The 24,592-nt window shown below is 46.4% G+C and overlaps 1 protein-coding gene across 6 annotated transcripts in view; it reads right to left on the bottom strand.

The window, feature by feature from the left end:
* LOC146074099 (uncharacterized) overlaps positions 1–24,592 on the bottom strand; it is a 161,466-nt gene that overhangs the window by 41,176 nt on the left and 95,698 nt on the right. For 4 of the 6 annotated variants that reach the window (XM_083181847.1, XM_083181848.1, XM_083181850.1 and 1 more), the window contains exons 10-11: positions 20,901–20,981; positions 7,639–7,692 (exon numbers count right to left, since the gene is read on the bottom strand). In XM_083181847.1, the coding sequence (XP_083037973.1) occupies positions 7,639–7,692; positions 20,901–20,981 (135 nt within the window). The remainder of the gene's footprint in view (positions 1–7,638; positions 7,693–20,900; positions 20,982–24,592) is intronic. The other 2 variants (XM_083181849.1, XM_083181851.1) reach the window with 1 other exon arrangement.

Below are 24,592 nucleotides of genomic sequence, written 5' to 3'. Positions count from 1 at the left end.
CCAAGTGAAGATCCGTGATACTTCCTTCATTGCCATCATGCTGCGGGTCCTGCCCTGATGGTTCAGGTAAGCCACCGTTGTGGCATTGTCGGACTGTACCCGTAATGGTGATCCTTTCAGGAACTCCTCCGCCTGTAGCAACGCATTCCAGACTGCCCGAAGTTCCAGAATATTGATGGGAAGGCTGGATTCTTCCCTTGACCAGAGGCCCTGTAGCCGGAGAGGAAGATGAAGAGTCTCGAACGTTGCCACCATTTTCCCAAGCAACCATACTCCTTGCCACACCGTAGGTGCAGGTGCTTGTGAAATACTCAAAACCATCTGACGAATTTCCACCGCCTTGGGTTCTGGTAGAAACACGCTGTGAAGGTGCGTGTCCAAAATCACCCCTAGAAATTGCAGCCTCTGTGTGGGTGTCAAATGAGACTTGGGTAGATTACGACCCACCCCTGATCTAATAAGAATTGTGTTGCGATGCTCAGATGTTCCTGAAGCTTCACTGCCGACTCCACCTTGAATAAAAGGTCGTCCAGATAAGGTATAATTATTATACCCTTCAGTCTGGGGGCTGCATATGCCATGACTGCCATCACTTTTATGAACACCCTTGGGGCTGTTGCCAGACCAAACGGCAGAGCCTGAAACTGCCAATGGTTCTCTCCTATTGCAAACCGGAGTAGGGACTGATGTTCCTTGTGGATAGGCACATGGAGGTACGCATCCTGAATATCCACTGATGCCAGAAACTCTCTCGGCTCTATGCTTAAGAGCACTGAGCGCAGAGACTCCATGCAAAAATGATCCACCCAAAGATGAAGATTTGAAGATTTAAAGATTTCAAATTTAGAATAGGTCTGAAAGACCCGTCCGGTTTGGGTACTAAGAAAAGGATTGAATAAAATCCCTTCTTTCTCTCCTCTTGAGGTACCGGGACCACCACCCCTGCGGACCTCAGGGACACAGTCCGTGGTAATGGAGTAGGGAGAAATCTGTGTGGGGGAATGCCCCTGAGATTTATCCGGTAACCTTCGGAAACAATGGAATAAACCCAGTCATCCCCGGTGGACTCTCTCCACCTGTCCTGATTCCAGAACGGGGGGAGCCTCCGCCCCGTCATGCAGAGGACTTATCCTCACCTTTTGTTGCATGTTTCTTTGCAAAGACTCCAAACTTGGACTTGGGAGTCCTTCCTCTACTGGGCTGGAATTCATCACGCCCTGCCTGTCCTCGGTTAGACGCTCCTCCCCGAAAGGAGGAGTGCAAGGACGGTTTTAAAAACACCAAATTTAGAACCTGTAGGCTTAGCTGTAGTTGGGAGAAATGTGCTCCCCCCCCCCCCCCCCACACCCGTAGCCTGTTTTATAATGTCCTCTATTTCGGTCCCAAAGAGTAACTCCCCCTTGAAGGGCAAAGTTTCCAGGGACTTTTTGGATTCACTATCCGCCTCCCATGCCTTTAGCCAAAGTGCTCGTCTGGCTGTGACGGAGGTTACAGAAACCTTAGACTCCATTTTTGCGCCTTCCTCACCAGCCTCACAGATGTACTCAGCAGCACATCTCAACTTTTCCGCTAAGGAATAGGCCTCTGCATCATGTTGGAGCTAATTGCTTAAAGTCTCTGGCCATTTGATCATTGCTTTTGCAACCCAAGCCGAAGCAATAATGGGACGCAACCTTCTACCTTTTTATCCACTTGGTCCTTAAAAGCCGCACCTCCTTGCACAGATGCATCAACCAAAGGAATTTTTTCCCATATCTCAATATGGTCCTCCGGCATGGGGTACATATTTGCATATTTTCTGGACATTAACAATCTGTTGTTTGGGGATTTTCCTGCTTCCCCCAGTAAAGAAACCATACCTTCATCTGAAAGGAAACAGGGTCCTTGCGACTTTTCTTAAAAACGCAGTGTGCAGGTGTTTTTTCCTCCTCAGTTAAATTTAAAGCCTGCTTAACAGCCAGAATTAAATCCTCAATGCCAGAAACAGAAGAATCAGCTTCTTCACTCTGGATCCAACCCAAATCCTCCTCACACACCCCATCATCATCAGAATCTATATTCAAAAGAGGGGGTGTAGAAAAAGAATGCCTATGAGCAACATCCTCAGAGGACTTGGTAAACTGCTCCATCAAGGATGTCATTTTATGCACACCCAGAGCAGTATCCTGCATAGCTTGCAGTAAAATGGGGTCCCTCTGCACTGGGGTAACAGACCTCCCAGAAGTCTGAGATGAATGTATATGGCCAGGAGATCCTAACAAGGAATCTTTCTGCCTGTTCAAAGCCTCTGTTAAGGCATTCATGGACCTTCCTAAAGCCACAGCCCATGCTGGTTCAGCTACCTCAGACCTCAGGGCCCGCGACCCACAGGGAACAGAGTCACAGGAAAGGCACAATTCCCCCTGGTCCCCTTGTTCACATGTTAATATAGCATTACACTTTCTGCAATTGAACATGCCCCTCGCTCCCTCCTCCCCAGCAACAGAAGTGCACTCGTCAGTCATGTTAAAAAACACAATGCAAAAGGTCAGGCAAAGCACAGAGTAATGCACCAGTGTACTTATCTGAGTGATGTTTTCTGTTGCCAGCGATCAGTGGGGGAAGCGCTTTTCAGGAGAGACCTCAGCGTGCAGAAAATCACACAGTTTCAGCTCCGCAGCCTGGAGAGAAATGGCACCAGTGCACAGAGCAGGAAGAGACCAAGTCTCTGTTTCAGCGGGGAGGGTAGCCATATTTGGCACCTTTCCCCCTTCAGCCACTCCCACGAGTGCCTCTCCTCACCTCCAGTAACTCCCCTCACAATGGGACCACTTGGAGTTGTCCAGCACCGCTGGACTCCTGTAAAAGACTTCAACTCCCAAGGGGATTTCAGTCTTTAAGCTCTTTTCAAGATGGCATTTACATAAACAGTAATAAAAGCAGTAAAAGTTGTGACTTAAAACACCTACAGTAAAACAGAATCGCGGGAGCAGGTGTTGCCGCGAATCGCGGGAGGGGTGTTGCAGCAAATCGCAGGAGGGGGTGTCGCGGGGTGTGTGTGTGTCGCGAATCACGGGAGGGGCGGGGGTCTCGCGGGGGGGCTCACCTGGTGGCTGTGGAGTAGCAGTGTCTTTGCCGGGCAGCATGGGGAGGCAGAGGGTGTCTGGCACTGTGGGGCTGGGCTCACTGGGCTGGTTCTCTGTCACTATGTGAGTGTGTGTGGGCGGAGTCAGAGGCTCCACCCAGCATTAGACACACTCACACATTTTGAGTGACAGATGTAGCCAAATATATGAGATATATATATAAATATATACACACACACACACACACACACACACTATACTCACTATACTCATGCTGTGTGTTAAAAACATTACAAATATACCCTGAACTGCAAACACAGTGGATGGCGGGGGTTATTTAGACCGTTCCCTATTGTGCAAACTTGCATGGTGACCGAGTATCAATTGACTGTGCATGTTTACGGTTCACAGTACTAATGCGGGTCATTAAACAACAGTGATTTATTTTAATCACAAACCGGTCGCTGTTTGATTGACAAGAAGCTGGAGTTTGGGGATTATAACTGGCGGCTATCTGGGAGTGTCAGGGATTACGCAGGGGTGCACAGGCATTTTCAGGTAGGGCGTGTAATGTCAGCTATGGCCTCGATTAGCCTGTTTCTATCGCACAGACCGACTAGGTTCTGTACAAACTGGGAAAATCATTAGATGGCGAGTTGTGCACAGATTTTTGCAAACTTTTCGCAGCCTTGCACAGGGCGTGTTTTCACTCTGGCGGGGCGGCAGCTATCTAAAAGCAGGGCTCTGCAATTTCATAGAGCAGCAACCAGGCCCTATAATTGCCAATAGTGTGTGCAGACACTGGAACAGGGAAATTTTGGCAACCAAAGATATCTATTTAAGAACAAGCAATAATCATACACACTTAAAATAAATATTCAGAGCAGTATTACAGGTGTGTAAAAATAAAGTGTCTCGTCACAGCATAGCAGAGCATATGCTTTGCATGCTGCCTATTAAGTGTAATGGAGCCGGACAGTAAAGCAAATCTGTAGATGAAACACATCCGTAAAATCTGAAGCCACCACAGGCGATTGAAGTTACTAAGCAAACATTGGTGCTAATTTCACATTGATGCAGCTGTACTGAAGCAAGCGCTGTAACTACAGGGTAGAATGAGGGCTGCAAGCCATAGTGCCCATTATCAAACTGAAAATGCTAATGTTGTCAGGAACCATGGTGATTGGGCTGCACCACTTACCTGCATACTGGCATATTCTGCGCCGCAGATCGTCAGCTGGCCGTGTCTGGCATGATGGCCCCATGTCACCTCCCCATGTGACTGCTTGTCACTCTGCGTTTCCTGCAGGCCCTGAGGAATATGGGCACTGCCATGACACCTGTAGTCAGCTGACTCCTGCACACCTAACCAGCCACTTGCACTATAATCACGATTCAGGAAAAAGCAAGGAAAATCCACTATCTGGTTCTGCCCAAACTGCTGTTGCGGCAAGCAGCCAATCAGCAGCCACATTGGGGGTTAAAATCAGGAGTCCTAGACCCCACCAGTGCCTTAAACAATTGTATGTTCCTGTGTCTACAGTGTCCACTCCCAAGGATGCAGGCTTCTACCTGCTCTCCAGATACCTGTGCCTTTCGGTTTCTTCTGCTTCCTGGTTACCATCTGCTGCCAGAATTCCTACTGCTGCTGTTACCATCTCCAGCTCATTCCTGCAGTCTTTTGTTGCACAGTCCAGGATATTCAGCACAGGACCCAGCTACCACTGGTTCCCAGACCGAAGCCAGTTGTTATTGTTTCACCAGCCTATAGTCCACCATCGGTTCCCAGGCCGATACCTACATACTTACCTTGTGTTCTACACTCTCCAGTAATACCATCGGTTCAATCATCGATGGTCCAAGATCAGTGAAGTTCTTCCAGCATCTATCTATACTTCAGTACCACAAAGTTAAGCACAGAGAGACCCAGGCAGAGGGCCGTGATCTGCTCGTCAGGCGCAGCGAAGTCTAAAGCACCTTGCAGTGGTCCCTGGCAAAGACAACTAATGAGTTAGACCCTGCGCATCTGTTCTGGGTATTCGCCAACTCTGTCTCACTGTGCCCCAGTCATCATCAATCTCTCTCCAGTGCATGACATCTCATTATATCAAGCCACCCACTTTTCAGTTTCCAGAGCCCTCCAATAGCCCACCAGAGTTACTGCCAGGAAAACAAGTCCAGATCCCCACACTGTTCAAACAAGAAACAGATATAGATTGATGTATTAAGCATTGAAAAGAGTAGAAAAGTGGACCAGTGAAGAAGTTGCCTATAGCAACCAAGCAGTTTTAAAGAAGCATTTATCAAGTACATTCTATAAAATCATGTGGGAAAGTTGTTGTACAGTACATCACCCACAAAAACATTTAATACAGAAACCACTACATTTCCATTGCTAAAACCACAGTAATTGTGTTAGATGGGAATAACCCAATTTAGTGGATATTGTGATCGTTCTTTCAATTGGACTGACACACAAGGTGGGCCATGCAAAACACTAATAGGATAGCCCCAGCTGAACCTAATATCAGCAGTTAATCACGGCTGCCAATAGGATATCTCCTAAATCAGTGGTCGCCAACCCGTCGCTCGCGAGCTACCGGTAGCTCGCGGCAGCGAATCGGGTGGCTCGACCACTCTGCTGCCCGCCCGCCCGCCCGCCTGTCTGTCTCTCCCTGCCGCGGCCGCCTGCGCTGACGATACTGTATGAGCCGGAGGGGAGGGGAGGGGAGGAGAGCGCAGCGCATTGCGCGTCTATCCCTCCCCTCACTGAGCATCCCTGTCACTTGGCCGCCTATCCGCCAATCAGAGCTCGCGGGCCGGCAGCCAATCAGGAGCCGGCCCGCGAGCTTTGATTGACGCCGACGGACGGTCCAGTCACAAGGAAGTGAAGGGTAGGAGAGATGTACCGTTGTGCGCTCGCTGTGCTCACCTTCCCCGAGAAGAGGAGAAGCTGCGGCAGCGGAGACACTGACAGTCACTGCAGGACGACACAGGACACCATGGTGAGTGTGCTGTGTGTGTGTGAGTGTGGTGTAAGTGTGTGCATACCACTTGCTGGAACTGTGGGGGCATATTACTTGTTGGCACTGGGGGCATACTACTTGTTGGCACTGGGGGCATACTACTTGGCACTGGGGGCATACTACTTGTTGGCACTGGGGGCATACTACTTGTTGGCACTGGGGGCATATTACTTGTTGGCACTGGGGGCATACTACTTGTTGGCACTGTGGGGGCATACTACTTGTTGGCACTGGGGGCATACTACTTGTTGGCACTGTGGGGGCATACTACTTGTTGGCACTGGGGGCATACTACTTGTTGGCACTGGGGGCATACTACTTGTTGGCACTGGGGGCATACTACTTGTTGGCACTGGGGGCATACTACTTGTTGGCACTGGGGGCATACTACTTGTTGGCACTGGGGGCATACTGTATTACTTGCTGGCACTGTGGGGGCATACTACTTGCTGGCACTGTGGGCATACTACTTGTTGGCACTGTGGGGGCATACTACTTGTTGGCACTGTGGGGGCATACTACTTGTTGGCACTGGGGGCATACTACTTGTTGGCACTGGGGGCATATTACTTGTTGGCACTGGGGGCATACTACTTGTTGGCACTGTGGGGGCATACTACTTGTTGGCACTGGGGGCATACTACTTGTTGGCACTGTGGGGGCATACTACTTGTTGGCACTGGGGGCATACTACTTGTTGGCACTGGGGGCATACTACTTGTTGGCACTGGGGGCATACTACTTGTTGGCACTGGGGGCATACTACTTGTTGGCACTGGGGGCATACTACTTGTTGGCACTGGGGGCATACTGTATTACTTGCTGGCACTGTGGGGGCATACTACTTGCTGGCACTGTGGGCATACTACTTGTTGGCACTGTGGGGGCATACTACTTGTTGGCACTGTGGGGGCATACTACTTGTTGGCACTGGGGGCATACTACTTGTTGGCACTGGGGGCATACTACTTGTTGGCACTGTGGGGGCATACTGTACTACTTGCTGGCACTGGGGGCATACTACTTGTTGGCACTGTGGGGGCATACTACTTGCTGGCACTGTGGGGGCATATCCGGCACCATAGGGGCACAGATGGCACCGTGGGGGTATTCTTTTTTCTGGCACTGTGGGGGCATACCTGGCACCGCGGGAGCATATGTGTATCTGGCACTATTGGGGGCAAATGTGTATCTGGCACTATTTGGGCATATGTGTATATGGCATTGCACTATTGGGGGCAAATGTGTATCACCCCATTTTCATTGGATGCACCCTATGTGGCTACACCAATTTTTGGCGCGCACAGTTATGTATGCGGCATAGTGTGTCAGGGCCATTACAGTGTGTGGCATAATGTGTAAAGGGCATTATTTGGTTATTAGGCAGATTTTTTTATTTTAGTAGCTCTTCGGGTGGTTCAGTTTGCCGCGAGTAGCTCGCACCCCGAAAAAGGTTGGAGACCACTGTCCTAAATCCTGATTATGGTGTTAATTCACCAGTTAATACATAGTGAGCATAGTGGCTGCAGTTCCCAGTAATCACTTACTTTAGTTGGAATGGTTTCAGTATCCAATTGACAGCAGAAATTCTCATCAGCCAGCTGCAACACACACGTTACTGTAGTTACCAAGTTGAGAACAATTAAAGTGCAGGTTGTTGGAATTGACAATTGCATTAAAACCACTGTAATGATAGGATCGGCACTCACCACAATCGAGATTAGAGCTGCGTGCCTTTGTCAAAATACAAATACTAAAATACAAGGCATGCCTTATTGCCTCAAGCATGGTCAGACTTATTACACACACACACATATATCTATCTATCTATCTATCTATCTATCTATCTATCTATCTATCTATATATATATATATATATATATATAGTAAGCCAGCCAGAGAGACCCTCAGTCTAATGGAACGACAGGACCAGCACACCCTTATATTAGATGCAAAAAGTGTATTTATTGAAGCATCGTGTCAATCATCATCAAAGAGATAAAAATTCATCATACTTAGCAGTGACTGGCCAAGGACTGAAGACAGCAGCATACAATCATGCACAAGTTTAGGGCACTTGTGCATGATTGTAAAATTGTTTTCTACACCAGTCCCGGAGTGACGCCTACGTTTGTTCTTCTATATATATATATATATATATATATATATATATATATATGTGATAAGTCTGACCATATTAAATACATATATCCAACTTCTGGTTGCTTATTTCAACAGTATACTTTAGAACAGTAAAAAATACGGAGGTTCACTGTGAGCATTAATGCATTACTGTGCACTCCAGAAGTTAAAAATGATGTTATAATTAAGCAGGTAAAAAAAAATAAAAAAAAAATGAAACACCAATATACTGCATATTGTAGCATTTCATACTATTAGCACTTATGGGGCATATTATAGTAGCAGTAATAATGTACCGCTGAGAATAGGCTTGCTGAGGGTATACAATTAGCCCCAATGTTGGCATCCTGATCTCCAAAGCCAGCACTTATCGGGAATTATGCCTCAGGGGCCTTATCCCATTCGTTACTGCCACGCGTCGGGCTCGGTGGCTCGCCACACTATCTAAAATCAACTCCACGCCAACGTGGATAGTGGGGGTATGAAAAGGTCAGAGGACACGTACCGCCGCCGCTCGACACGCTTCGGGTTGGTGTTGATAGTGGGGGTGACACTAAATGATGGAATCACATTGTAAGCACCCATCTGTGTGCTTGTACAATTAAAAATCACATCGCATGCCGCAATATTGCGGGGGATGCGATGCGATGAGATTTCAGTACGATGCAATCGTGGGCGCCGTTCTAGAAATCAAGGACCGTAAAGTAAACTACATGAATAAAACAAATGCAACATTTAGTTCAGAAATTGGCCATAAAAATTAAACCTTCTTTTGGCGGGTAAGCACCCGCTCACAGTATAGGAAGAGCTGGCACATTTAGATGAAATCATCTCAGAGTGCCAATTCAGCAGTGACGTCAACATACTGGCAATAAGCCAGGTCAGGCTCACTGGGCTGGACCCTTGTACAAAATCCTGAGTGCAATATCAAAGGGGTGTTACTTAAGCTGGCCATAAACTACTGCGATATATCGTAGCATTGTATGGCCTGCCGATCCATCACGAGTCGCCCAAACTACTTCGCCTGCTGTCCTTTCACATGTGATGGATCGCATGCGACCCCTGTTCACCGCCGCCAAGAGGAGTGTCTGAGGTCAGACCTACATGGAGGTCTGACCTCCGACTCAGGTCTGCATGTGCAAGGGACCCCGCATTGGAACTGAGAGACATCAAAGGCATCTGATTTGGGCTGATATCATGGCCTGATTCCATCGGGAACGTGTGAAATTAGCCCAAATCGTGGTAGTGCTTTTAGTTTAGAGATAAAGGATTACACACAATTCTACTGCTTCAATTTTCCAAGTCATACAGTGTGGTTACCGTCGCGCTGGTTTTCTGGCAGCTAGAACTAAAAAGTGTTCAATATATCTCATCAGGATAGTATATCTAGGTCAAAGGCTGATATTGATTGTGATATCATTCCGTGGATTAATAAATACACAACATCCAGTACTAATACCAACAAATATATTAAAAGGTTATGGTCAACTGAGTACCGATAAGGAATTGCCGGCCTTATACAAATCCTGGCTTACAGTATGCCTGCTAACACCAGGAGTGTCCATCTCCGTGATCATCTTGTTGCGATAGACATTACTGACCTATCTAAACCTACAATACCAGCTCACTTTACGTTTAAATCTAACATATGTTACAGCTGTGTGCACTACAGTGGTAAAAAATTCTGTATTAATCATTTCCTTACCTGCACTTCTACATTTATTGTTTATCTGATTTATTGATCTGCTGGTAACTCGGAATCATACTCCTTATATCCCTGCATATTGAATAACTTATATTTGTAATTCTTAGTCTGTATTTGGGCAGGAAATTATTGTGTATTAGTGGGGGGTGTATTGGACTTTCCCTATTCACACTTCACAGCAAACCTTTTGCTCTGGGTGGGGCTATCAATTAAGGGCCAGACAGGTCAGAGACATTTCTATTTAACCTGAATCTGGACGGCTGGTTGCCGTGTTCGGCTGTGTTGTGTGCAGCTGTGAAGTTTGGTAGAGTAAAGTGTGAGGAAAGCAAGGATTATGCTAACGATAATACCTTTTCTTCGGAATACTTCATGGCAGCCATTACATTGGGTTTATCCCCCCTCTCTCTCCCAATTAGACAGGTAGTTTTTCTCCCTAGGATCCGACTCCTCCTCTTCCTCATGCTATATAACTGAGCACCTCCCCTTTAACCATAGTCTTTTGAATGTCTCCGCCCTGATCCTAGGGAAAAAAACAGAAACAGGGAGGGCTAAAAATTATAGGCTGCCATGAAGTATTCCGAAGAAAAGGTATTATCGTGAGTATAATCCTTGCTTTCTCCTTCATACTTCATGGCAGCCATTACATTGGGATGTACCAAAGCAGTAGGGCGGGTCAATACAATACCTCAAGCCAACGCTTGTCTTAGGACTTCACTTCCAAACCGTGCTTCTGCCACATCCAGTGCATAATGCTTGGAAAACGTGTGTAGAGACGTCCAAGTGGCTGCTTGACATATCTCTCTGGCTGATACATTCGCCTCTCTCGCCCATGATACCGCCATTGCCCGTGTTGAGTGTGCCTTAATACCCTCAGGGACTGGACGTCCTACTTTCTTGTAGGTAAAGGAAATAACCTCTTTAAGCCATCTCGAAATTGTTTGTTTCGCTGGAACGAATCCCTTCTTCGCACCTTGCGGAATCACAAACAAATTCTCTGATTGTCTGAAGGTTGCAGACCTGTCCAAATAAATCTTTATGGCTCTGACCACATCCAACGTATGCAAATTCTCTTCCTTCTTATTTGAAGGATTCGGAAAAAAACAAGGTAATATAATTTCCTGATTTAAATGAAAAAAAGGATACCACTTTTGGTAAAAAATAATTTTCAGTCTTCAAGACCACTTTGTCTGGAAAGATTTTTAGATATTGATCTTGTATGCATAGAGCCTGGAGTTCACCAACCCTTCTGGCCGAAGTGATCGCCACCAGGAAGGCCACTTTCCATGTCATAAACTTAAGACTTGCTCTATCCAATGGTTCAAATGGCGCTGACATGAGCCCGTTCAGTACCAAATTAAGATTCCATTGAGGCACCGTAGAACGAATCCTTGGCCGAATTCTCTTGATGGCCTGACAGAATCTCTTTATTAAGCTATGATCCGCCAGCCTTCGGTCTAATAACACACTTAATGCTGAAATGTGTACCTTCAATGTAGCCACTGCTAGGCCCTTGTTGAATCCGTCGCACAGAAACTGTAAAACATGAGATATGGTCGCATTAGGAAACTGAAATCTGTCCTTAGACCATTTAGCAAAGATTCTCCAGACCCTATAATAGATGGCAGACGAAACCTTCTTCCTAGCCTGGAGAAGTATTTCTATCACTTCTGGAGGTAGATGTTTCTCTCTCAATTGTTGCCTCTCAATTTCCACGCCGTCAATGATAACTTCTGAGGATCTTGGCATCTGATTGGTCCTTGGGACAGGAGATCCGATGATACCGGCAGAAACAGAGGCCCTGCTACTGCCATGCTCTCCAGCATTGGAAACCAAGCCCTTCTGGCCCAAAACGGCAGAACTACTATCACATTGCACTTCTCTGACCTGATCTTCCACAGCACCCTGTGAATGAGGGAGAACGGCGGGAACACGTAGGCTAGGGTACAGCTCCACTTTTGTGACAGGGCATCGACTCCGCACGATCCGTGTGCTGGGTACCTTGAGTAAAACCGGGGAACCTTTTTGTTGACAGATGTCGCCATTAGATCGATTTCTGGCATGCCGAAGTGTTCTACTATAAACTGAAAAACTGACTGCTTTAGTTCCCATTCGCCTGGAATTAATGTATTGCGACTCAAGAAGTCTGCAACTTGGTTTTCTTCTCCTGGAATGTGCAAGGCCGTAATAGACTGGAGATTTACTTCGGCCCACGACATTATGTTCTCTACATCCTCCAACAACACCCGACTTCTTGTGCCTCCTTGACGGTTGATGTAAGAGACTGTCGTGACGTTGTCTGAGAACACCCGAACATGTGACCCCTTAATCTCTTCCGCGAAGAATCTTACCGCCTGCCACACCGCTCTCAGCTCTCTGTGGTTTGATGACCAATTCTTCTCTTGCATCGACCACCTCCCCTGGCATGATCTTCCCATCCCATGCGCCCCCCAGCCGGAGGCGCTGGCATCTGTAGTTATCACTACAAACGATGGAATTTCTAGTGACCACCATCTTCCTCTTAACAGATCGTAGCTCCACCAATTTAGAGACTCCTTTACTGCGTTTGGAATCTTTATTACTTGGTCCAACGACGTATGATTTCTTGAAAACCTTAGAAGGAACCATTGCAATGGCCTCATCCTCCATCTTGCCCATGGAGTGACCTCTACTGCTGAGGCCATCATCCCCAGCAAACTCATTGCAGTTCTTAAGGGCACGCGAGAATCGTTGTGAATGAGTGAAATTAGCTGTTGAATTTTTTCGCATCTTCTTTCTGAGAGAGCTATCTGAAAAGAGATGGTATCTACTAGTATGCCTAAGAATTGGATCTTTCTTGAAGGGATGAGACGACTTTTTTCCCAATTGATCATCCAACCGTGCTTTTGAAGAAAGTTGATGGTATAGTCTCTTGCTATTACACTTTCTTCTTCGGACTGTGCTGCTATCAGGATGTCGTCTAGGTATGCCCATACCATAACCTTTCGCCTTCTTAAGTTTTCTATTAACACCACCAGGACTTTCGTGAAGACCCGGGGGGATGAAGTTAGACCGAATGGCAGGCATGTAAACTGGAAATGTCTCTCTTTTATGGCAAACCTGAGATACCTTCTGTCGTTCGGAAAGATGGGAATGTGAAAATACGCATCTTTTAGGTCGATAGCTACTAGATAATCGTCCTTTCTGATCCCCATCAATATAGACTTGGTTGTTTCCATATGAAATTTATTTTTTCTTAGACGATCGTTCAGACTTCTCAAGTCGAGGATAGTTCTGAACCCGCCTGAGACTTTGCTTATGACAAACAACCGGGAGTAATATCCCAGTCCTCTTTCTTTTAACGGGACTTCTTCGACTGCTCTTGTGTCGATTAGATCCTGCACACTTGCTTTCAAAACTTTCTTTTCGGTCTCTGATAGGGGAAGTTTGGAACTTAAAAATCTTGCCAATCTTGGCTTTGACAGAAACTCTAACTGGTAACCTTGAGATACTATCTCTAAGACCCATTTGTCCGAGACGTTTTGTCCCCAGACGTGAGCAAATTCCAGAAGTCTTCCTGCTACCGGGATTTGCCCCATGGAACCTCTGGCGTCACTGCTTTTGAGTTGCACCAGAGCTTTCGCCTCTTTTTTAATGTACTGGCGAAAAAATGCCCGTGACGTACCTGAGGCGTATTTGTCACGAAAAGGCCTACCTGGCCTGTATGATCTGGCCTGCCTATATGACTGCCTGTTAGAGTAGGAATTAAATCTACCCCTCCTATCCTGGGGTAACCTAACGGATTTACCCCCTGACATTCTCTGAATCATTTGGTCGAGCTTACTTCCGAAAAGAAAAGCTCCTTCATATGGAAGTGTAGCAAGCTTATTTTTAGAGTGCGAATCCGCGGACCATGATTTTAGCCAGAGTGCTCTTCTGGCCACTACCCCTGAAGTCAGGGATTTGGCCGAGAAATCCAACATGTCTAGTGAAGCCTCACAGACATAATCTACAGCCATTTGTATCTGAGCCAGGCTCTTGCTCATCTGGTCTCGGGAGGCTCTGTCTTGCAGATCATCTTGTAATGCCGCACACCATATCCGTAATGCTCTAGACAGAGAAGCTATGGCTACGCCCGACTTCATAGACACTGATGTAGATATGTGCAACCATTTTAGAGCACTCTCCATCCTCTTTTCCATAGGATCCTTTAAAGACGCACCGTCTTCTAACGGAATAGTCGTGCGGGTAGTTACTTCAGAAACGGATGCGTCTATTTTAGGTACACCGCTCCATTTCAAAAAGTCCTCATCTTCTATAGGGAACATTTTATCAACCCTCTTAAAGGACCCGACTCGTTTGTCCACATTATTCCACTCTTTTGTCAATATATCCTTGACAACCTTATGGACCGGAAAGCATCTGCCTTTCCTTGATCTGTCCTCGAATAATGTATCAAACTCTGTTTTAACTGGCTGCTTATAATTCAAGGTTTTATACAGGTTTTTTAACACCACTTCCACCAAACCTAGATCAAACAGACGTTCGTCTTCAACCACTTCTCCAGACTCGGCCGTGGAACCACCTGTGCCATCGTCAGACCCGGCCACTACTGACCCACAGTCATCCTCTAAATCCAAACTGGTCTGAGACCTAGACCTCTTATTGCTAGCATATTCTTTCTTAGAAACAAAATTCTTCTCCATCCATTCTCTAAGCTCCGAGATCTGATTAGACACTGAAGAAGCTTCTTTCTTTTGAAGACAACTTTTACACAATACATTCTCTCCCGTAAATGACTTGTCACACTCCGGGCAAATTTTATCCAACTTCTTTTTAGCTGTCTTCTTTTTTGTAACTATAGACACACTAAAAACAAAAGAAAAGATAGACTAACTAATTTCAACTCAGCATAATTAATAACCAGTCCTCAAAGGAGGACTTACCTGGGCAGCGGTATATTCATATTAGGAGAGGCATCCTCCATATTGCAAAGCTCCTTAGACATCCACTGTAGCTGATACAACGCAGCAGCGCCTGTTACACCGGCCAGGCGCTATATATACCAGCACTTCCGGTATTCTGGAACGCACGCGGCCCGCAATGGAACGCAGGCCACGTGCTGACGCGCCGGAATACGCGTCACTTCCCCCCGGCGTCCATAGAACACACTGGACGCTGAGTATAGCAGCGCCGGATACTTCCGGTATCCGGAACGCACGCGGTCTGCTGTGAACCGCAGACCGCGCGCAGGAAGTGCGCGTCACCTCTCCCCCGGCGTCTGCTGCACAAACAGCTACAAACAGACGCCGGGCACAGTGACCACGCTGGAAATGCTGCTGAGCCCGCCATGCTGCCTCTACGTGCTCCGGACTCACCGCACATGCCCTGGCCACCGCTCCTACAGGCTCCACTTGGTGAGTCCCACAGGATCCCTCCTGTCATAGTTTTCTTTAGGGTTATAGGCACCGCCAACCCATAAGTGAGCACTGATCCATGCCGCCGGCCCCGGATCAAAAGATAGGGTAAGGCACCGCCATCCCCTCGCTGCCAGGTTCTAACTCTGACTCTAACCTAACTACCTGCTTACAGACAGAGGAGACAGGAAAGACTATGGTTAAAGGGGAGGTGCTCAGTTATATAGCATGAGGAAGAGGAGGAGTCGGATCCTAGGGAGAAAAAACTACCTGTTTAATTGGGAGAGAGAGAGGGGGATAAACCCAATGTAATGGCTGCCATGAAGTATGAAGGAGAAATATTAATCAGTATATTGGAGATATTCCAGAGATCAACAGGAGAGGGCAGGAGGACACCCATCTACCTTCTAAAATCACCCAAACATACTGCCATCAACATTAAACTCACTGAGCTCCCTGCCTGCAGGCCTCTAAAGGCCCCCATACACTATGCGATTTTTGGACGATTTCATCCGATTTCGGCACTTTGGGCCGATAACCGGGTGAAATCGGACCAAAATCGCAGGTGTGCGATATCTGATCCGATGCGCGGACCCGTGCGCATCGGACCGGATCAGGGAGGTCGGACGGTCTGCACATAAGATCACGTCCGACCTCCCTGTATGCATATGCCTGCCCACCTGACAGGCATATGCATGCAGACAACCGGGGGAGAAGTGGGGCGGGCAGCGGTCCCTGAGCTCTTAGCTGGCGGCGCCGGCGAGTGCTGACCTGGCCGGGGCGGTGTGATGATCACAGTCTCTCATTCAGCAGCGCTGCAGGACGGGAGTGGGACGCGCAGTGGCGGGGATTAGATTTTTTAAAAACCTATCAAATGACTGGCCGTTCTCTGATTGGCTGAGAGCTCTCAGCCAAACAGAGAACGGCTAGTCATTTGACAGGTATTTTAGAAATCTAATCCCCGCCACTGCGCGTCCCACTCCCGTCCTGCAGCGCTGCTGAATGAGAGACTGTGATCATCACACCGCCCCGGCCAGGTCAGCACTCGCCGGCGCCGCCAGCTAAGCGCTCAGGGACCCGCTGCCCGCCCCACTGCTCCCCCTGATGAGGATCACCACCGCCCCCCCCCCTCTGACCCTCTCCGCCCGCCCCCTGCTCCCCGACATGTGATAAATCGCAAGCGATTTATCACATGTCAAATTTGGCTCATCAAGTGCCAAATTGTATGTGAGCCTCCTGGGGAGCTCCCGGGCGGCTCACAGGAGAATTGGGTCCGACTTGTGCTGAGGACAAGTCGGCCTAATGTATGGGGGCCTTAAGACCTAAAGCTCATAGCCATTGCTTCCTGATCAACCTAATACCACTAGTCATATTTTCTCTATAACCATTTCAGTGTGCCCGATTCACTCTGCATTGTATATGTCCCTCTACACCTGCTTCTCACACTACTTACCTAACTCTGTATTTTTCTTTTCTCTATTTTGGCACTATCTTTCTGAACTACACTATTGTACCAGAGCCATGGTTCCTCAATCCTGTGCTATACCTATTCACTCTGCATGCTTTATGCCCTCTAGCAGGGAGTGTTGTGGCATACACCACAGTGCAGGGCTGCTTGGGGTCAACGGTACAGACAGAGGCAGGAGTGGACTACTTTGTCCGCTCTACCTGCTTCGTCATGTCCTGGCCATGCCTGCCATGCTAACTTCTTGCCTTCAGGTCTCATTACCTGCACTTCATGTCACCTGTCTGTCTCCCCCTTCCTCTAGATTGTAAGCTCCTTTGAGCAGGGCCCTCTTCCCTTCTGTTCTCACTGCACTCTTCTTGCATTTCAATTACTGACGTCTTACATACAATCTATACCCGTATCTCTTCTCAATCACTTCCCCACCTCAGCTGTATTGTGTACTAAGAATTGTGCTGCAAATTGTTAATTATGCTCTAATTTAGTTCTTCTGTGTCTGTTATGTTTAGTTCTGTATACCCTATACTGTTCTAATGTGTGCTAAATGTACGGCGCTGCTTACCACTTTTGGCGCCTTATAAATTAATTATAGAAATAATAATAATTGCCCATGTAGTTATATTTATGTGGGTAAAATGGAAACCACATTTTGTGAAAGGATGGCTAATCATAGATCAGCCATTCATGCTGCCATCTCTGTTGGCACCAGTGACCAGTTTGCGTACTAGAATCATTGATCATGTGCCGCCCCTCAGACAAGGAGGCAACAGAGGCAATTTTTTATGTTAGAAAGCAGGTGGATGATGAAACTCTGCACTAGAGCCGCAAGGCCTAAAGGAGATACTTGCTCTACACTGTTTCTTAGAGACTTGTCTTAATATTATATGCTGGTTTGATATATTGGTTCACTTAAATTGCTGAACTTATTGTGAACCTATGATATATAATAGCCTCTGTTGTATACTCTGCTGTTATACAAACATGCATCAGAAAAGTACTATTAAATTACTCTGTGTAATATTTTAATTTTGGTTTTATATTAAATGTATGTAAAATATTTAGTATTTTCATTAAGGTAACTTCTGTTGGTCATCTCTATCTACCTGCCCCCTGTGCCTGACTGCTGATTAGGTAGTTGATGGCTGCAGGTGTGGTGGTGGATGTTTCCACAGCTGTTGCTGATAGGTGAAGGTGTGTTCTATATGTGAATAAAAGCCTGCTCTATTTATGTCATTATGGCCTTTATTCAGATCTGATCGTAGTACAAATTTTTTGGAAAATGGGCAAAACCATGTGCACTGCAGGTGGGGAAGATGTAACATGTGCAGATAGAGTTAAATATGGGTGGGGTTTGTTGAAACTGAAATCTAAATTGCAGTGTAAAAATAATGCAGCCAGTATTTACCCTGCACAGAAACAAAATAACTCACACAAATCTAACTCTCTATGCACGTTACATGTGCCTCACCTACAGTGCACATAATTTTGCCCATTTTCCAAACAAATTTGTACTGCAATCAGATCTGAATAAGGGCCTATGTGTTGATCCCTGACGACGGGAGGTTGTCTCCCGAAACATGTTGGAAATAAAAGTAACCAGCTACTTGTGAAAAATGTCGAATGCGGCTGCTTCCTCTATTATGTTGGATCTTCGGATTTATATAGCCTTTAATCTTTGCAGGGGCTGGCAGTCAGATCGCCAGCCCCCGGAAGGGGATGCACACGCACGAGATGCATTCCCTTCAACCGAAGCTCCCCCAGGTCCCCGCCACTTGGTCGCCGGTTCCCAACGACGTCCTCCACCTCTGCGCATCCCAGTCAGATGTAGCGTCATCTCGCCACCGGGGGCATTCTGGCGAGCCCCAGCGCTGAGCGAGAGGCGCTGAATCTGTTATATATATATATATATATTCTGCTGTTAATATTTCTACTGTTTTGTCACACTTCGTATTCACTTGTTTTGTTCACAGTCTATTGTATCACCATTCCCCACTGCCTGGTGCCGTGACAGGCCGTCCGCCGTTGTCTGGAGGCCAGGAGGCACGCACAGTGGTGACGTTAACTTGGAGCTGTGCACGGCCGGAGGCATGGAACGGCATCCATCCTCCTTTCTCTTTGTTCACTATATGCCTGAGGAGGGGGTTAGCATCCTGAAATGTTACATTAACTATATCACCAGTTTTATGAAGTCCTGGAGTGCCATGTCAGGAGTTATCTCCTCAGTGTGGTCATTTGCACAGTGTCCCCCTACAATTATTCTACAAGAGCACCCGAGCAGCTGAATGTCTTTATTTGGAGTGCTGGTTCTATCCTGGCTCTATATTATCATTATATAAATATATTGATAATAGTATATGCTTGCTGTTCCATGTTTTTTTCTCCAATTTGCTTCTATGCTGATTGTTTGCCTTATCCAACATGGTTTTCAATTATTCGATTTGAGCTTTGAAAAATGTTAAATAAACACATACCTCCCAACCAGGGCCGCCAAGCGAAATCCTGGGCCCCGGTACAACAACTTCCTGGGGCCCCCACGGACGTAGCTCCCCGCACAATCTGCGGACCCATTGTTACGCCACTGCACCCATTACATATTATGCCACATGCCATAATGCTCATTACATATTATGCCACACATCGTAGTGGGAAGTACACATTATGCCATACACCGTAATACCTATTACATATTTTACCACATGCCATAATGCCCATTACACGTTATTCCACACACCGTAATGCTCATTGAAAATTAGTGGATTAACACGCTCATTGCCATGGGATTAACCTGCTCTGCCAGGGGTTAACATGCTCGTTGCCATGGATTTACATGCTCTGACATGGGTTACATGCTTTGCCAGGGGTTAACATGCTCGTTGTCATGGAGTTACAGTACATGCTCTGCCAGGGGTTACATTTTGACTTCCAGAGTCGGATGTCAGCCCCAGCAGCATGCAGGAAGGCAGCAGACACAGAGCAACAAGCCATCCACCTTCCACCTTGGAACACCGTGACCTGGACATGGGTGGGGAACCAGGTCTGGGACTGCTGGGCTGGAGATATGGCACTGGCACCTGCTGCTGCTGGTGGCGTTTGGGGTGGGAATGTGGGGAGCGGGGTGGGCTGGATTCTGAAGAGTGGGTGGTACTCCCGCGGGAGGTGGCCTCTCTGACCCAGTTCCTCCCGGCACCCAGGAAATACCTACCCTAAGTATCCTCCTGTCGCCGAGCCACGGTAAACTCCCAAGTTATGCCCTGGAGTCGGAGAGTGGGACAACACTCAGAAGGACCTCTGTGATGCTGCTGCCCCCACGCCGGTCCATGTTCGCCCACATCCGCACTCCCAATGCCGCTGCTGAACAGCTGACTCCAGCGCACTCAAACCCGGCACACTCGCCACCAAATAAAAAGAAAAAAAACTGTGTGTCCAGACCAGGGCCCCCCTGACAGGCCCGGGCAAACTGTACCTGCTCCCCCCCCCCCCCCTCTCGGCACCCCTGCTCCCAACATGACCCTCTCCAGGAGGAACACATTGCTCTGCTCCTGCACTTCCTACTTAATCTACGATTGCCATGAACTGTGCTGAAAGCACCTGTTCAAAACAGCTGAAGGTAATCATGCAATAAGAGGGAAGTCCAGGAGCAGAGCATTTTGTCCCTCCTGGAGAGGGTCATGTTGGGAGGTATGTAAACATGTTTAAAAGCCAGGCAGTAAATAATAGTTACAAAAAAAGTCCCTTTATATTCCGTAGTCATTACACAATCTGGCCTTCTGTCACCGATCTCTACAGAGGCTGCTTTCATGCTGCAAATCATTGCAGGTGAGGGATCAGAATTTGCGTGCCCTGGTGATCTCTTGGCCTCTTACCTTTTGTTTCCATCCCATCTGAATGCAAGCTCCCTTGTTTGTTTTACTTGCAGTAATGATTGCACACACAATATTCAAGCCTACAATCGTATAATGTATTTTCTATGGATCGCTGATGCGACTATTTGCACTTACACATAAATGGGCGTGCTTTTCTAATCGCAGGTATGAGTAGTCGCAGCCTCAATCAGCGTGGCTACATCTGTACATGTGGCAAAATCTTTATTTAATCATCACTTACTTCAGTATCTGGGATTACAGTAGCCAAGGGACTGCCAAAGGTCACAGTTTTCTTAGCATTTTCCATTTTTTGAGGGAAACTCTACATGAGTAAACGAGAAAACAAAAAGGTTCTAAAATACAGGTCTTGTGCTCACATCTAAACCCTTCTTTTTTTTTTTTTTTTATAAATCTGTTTATTAATTTTCAACACTATTACAAAATGACACATATGTGGGCCTTAAGAGTAAGATATTTCTAAAGTTTACAGACAGCACTAAATACAATAAAAATTACATCGGTACTTATGTAGTAACTGGGCTGCCGATTTTGAAATCGGCTCCATCGCATCGCATCGCACCCGACCAAATCGCATGCGATGCGATGCGATGCGATGCGATGGACCCGATTTTTCCATAGGATTCAATGTTAAAATGGACTGAGTCCATTTTAACATGGAATTCAATGGGAAAAAGGGGTCCTTTTCATACCCCTACTATCCAAGTGGGCATGGAGTTGGATATAAACCTGTGGCGAGCGTAGCGAGCCACCGAGCCCGAAGCGTGGCGAGCGTAGCGAGCCCTGCGAGGGGACACAGAATACCGTCCCCTCGCGGGGCTCGCTTCGCTCGCCACGCTTCGGGCTCGGTGGCTCGCTACGCTCGCCACAGGTTTATATCCAACTCCATGCCCACTTGGATAGTAGGGGTATGAAAAGGACCCCTTTTTCCCATTGAATTTCATGTTAAAATGGACTCAGTCCATTTTAACATTGAATCCTATGGAAAAATCGGGTCATCGCATCGCATCGCATCGTATGCGATGCGATATCGCATCGCATCGCATCTGATTGTATGCCTTAACTTAAGGCATACAATCAAAAAATCGGCAGCCCAGATACTACAACATAAGTACCATTACATCTTTCCATATACCTTATGACAAACAATCTGTTTTCATATATTAATTAATCTTCTACGAGTTTATAGCTATCATATACTGTCACTTATATTTTGACTAATTGTAAACCATTTGCTTTTAATCTTTTAAGGCCCAAACAAATACAAACAGCAAACAGAAAAAATGACATACATCAATGGGCAAGGGAGTCACGGACACTTCACAGAGGGTAACGATAGGAAGAAGAGGAAGGGTAGTCAAGGATCTTTATCCAAGGGGGTGCGGGATTGCTTGATGTTCTTTAGAGCTCCCCTTTACTTTATCTGACTATATCTGGGTGTATGGCTCCCTTTTAAATTAAAGACATTAACCTGCTGTCAGCAACAGTGTACATGGGAGTTCATCGTGACCTCACAACACATATCAGCATCGAGTAGTATTTAGGTTTACCTTTTGGGGAAGTGATGCCGAGGTATCTAACTAATCTCTCTCCTTTTCTTTATTCTTCCCCTTTCCCTTTTTCTCTTCATTCATCTAACTTTCTATCCCTCTTATCTCCCTCTATTTACAATATTACTCAGCTTTCACATCTAAACACTTCTTATGGTCACATACTAGTACTAAGCTGTGGGTGCGATTCGGGTTATCGATTTTAACTTTATAGTCAGAATCTAATAGAAAGTTAGTCTGAATTCCAGAGTGTTCAGCCACACGCGATGCGCACCCCAGTTTTAGTCAGTATCACATAGAAAAATAGGCTGTGCAGACAAGTCTATCTCACCTGTAGAATGTATTTGTCTTCATTCATCTATCCTCAATAAGAAATGCCTGGTGCGAGCCTCCTGCTGCTAGTGGCAAGCATCTTTATAGCTGAAAATGGGTCTTAAACGCATTGTGACACGACTTTGATGCACTAAAATACTTCATGGTTTAGATTGATATGCAACATTTTTCTATCTGTGTAGGATTGAATCTGTAGATAAAGCGCTATCGGACCTGGAGTGGAAAAAATCCATGGTACCTGCTCTGTAGAAAAGGAGATTTATGTCTTACCTGTTAAATCTCTTTCTTCAAGGACGTCATGGGCCACAGGCCAACGCTGGGTAGTTGGAGTGAGAGAGAAGCTTCCAGCACCCAACAGGTTAAACTTATTCTACCCCCAGGCTGACCAGGCAACTCAGTTTTTTTTTTTTTCTACAAAATGTTTTTATTGAGAGTTAGCGTATAAAACACAATACAACAAGAAAAGTGAAGATGAAAATTGGGACAACAATTAGTGATGCTATAATGACTATGATATCTTGACAGCGTATAGTCCTGTGTATGTAAAGCACTAATAAAGTACAATGAAGTTAAATAGTCTCTGTGAGTCTCCTTGATTGATCCTTGCGGTAGAAAAATTACTCATAGACAAGGTGTTATATCAGCACGATATCTCTGGGATGTAGATTGTACAGCAGATTCTTGAGAGAAAGTGCCCTGTCTACCAAGGGATGTTGATGTGTTCTGATGTAATAGCATAGAACTGCAACATTTTATTTTACTATTAATTCTAACATATATGGATAATAGTTAACCAAACTATACAAAACAAATTAACAGAGAACAAGAGCAATGCATCACCTTCTTTCAGTATCCGGAAGCCATCGGTCCATCCACAGAGAGGCCACTAGCATAGGTTGAGCCAGATATAGGGAAAGGAATTAGGGTTGGTCAGAGGAGAATAGGGTCGCTACCACGTGGTGCGGTGAAAACAGTTACGTATTGCTGTTTTAGTTTGAGGGGGTAGGGTCTGTATAAATTTTTCCCAGCATCGAAAGAGAGAAGATGTAAGTTTTTCTTTATGAAGGGAGGCTTCCAGCCAATCCATGGTGAATAAAAATAAAAGCCGTGTCGTGGCCATATCAACGGTGGGGGCGGCAGTGTGAATCCACTGCTGCAGTATGGCTTTCCTGCCCACTGCGGACAGGATCATCACCAGCTTCTTAGTATATTTGGGAATTTGGGGTTGATCAGCTAGACAGCCAAAGAGTGCCCAAGGGATGGTGCATTGGAAAGAGATTTAATTTTGTTGTGCCATAAGAGCAGAGGTCTCTCCAGAATTTCTGGACGGGTTAACATTCCCAGAAGCAATGCATGAGGCCAGCATTATCTGTAAGACATTTAGGGCACTTAGAGTCTGTTGAAAGACCCATAGCGTGTCTTCTTTTAGGTGTCAAGTATGCTCTATGGAGCATCTTCTATGTCATTTCTTGGTATGTACTTGCCGAGATCAGTTTCAGATTAAGTTGGAATGACCTCACGATTGCCTCCGGGGAGTATGAGGGGATTTCTGTGGCCCATTTGGCAATCTCTGGGATCTCTGTTTCCGGGTCAAGTTCTGTTCGTATACGGGAGTAGATAATGGATGTAGAATATGATGTAGTGCGGTAAAGGGAGTCGAGGGGGTTTGTGAAGTCTTTGGCGTGTAGTTTGGATAGTATGGATCGGAGGTAGTGAGATGCTTGGAAGTATGCAAATCTATGTCTAGGTAGTAGACTATATTTTTGCGAAGCTTCTGCAAATTTGAGTGGGGTATTGGAGGTATCCAGTAGGTTTCGCAGGACCACAATCACCATCCGTTTCCATTCTATGAAAGGGGATTGAGCCTTCCCATTTTGGAAATCCAAATTTCCTGTTAAGGGTAGGAATAAGGAATGGTAGTGCTGGAGTTTTAGTGATTTCCGAATCTTTTGCCAGGCTTGCACAGTCGAAAGTATAAGTGGATTGTCTTGTGTTAGGGTTCCCAATAGGGAGGGTTTAGCATGTAAAAGGT

Source organism: Crinia signifera, chromosome 4, assembly GCF_055691185.1.
Source record: "Crinia signifera chromosome 4, ASM5569118v1, whole genome shotgun sequence".
Lineage (NCBI taxonomy): Eukaryota > Metazoa > Chordata > Amphibia > Anura > Myobatrachidae > Crinia > Crinia signifera.
The sequence above is the reverse complement of the archived record's forward strand: the minus strand, read 5'-3'. Positions and strand labels throughout refer to the sequence as shown.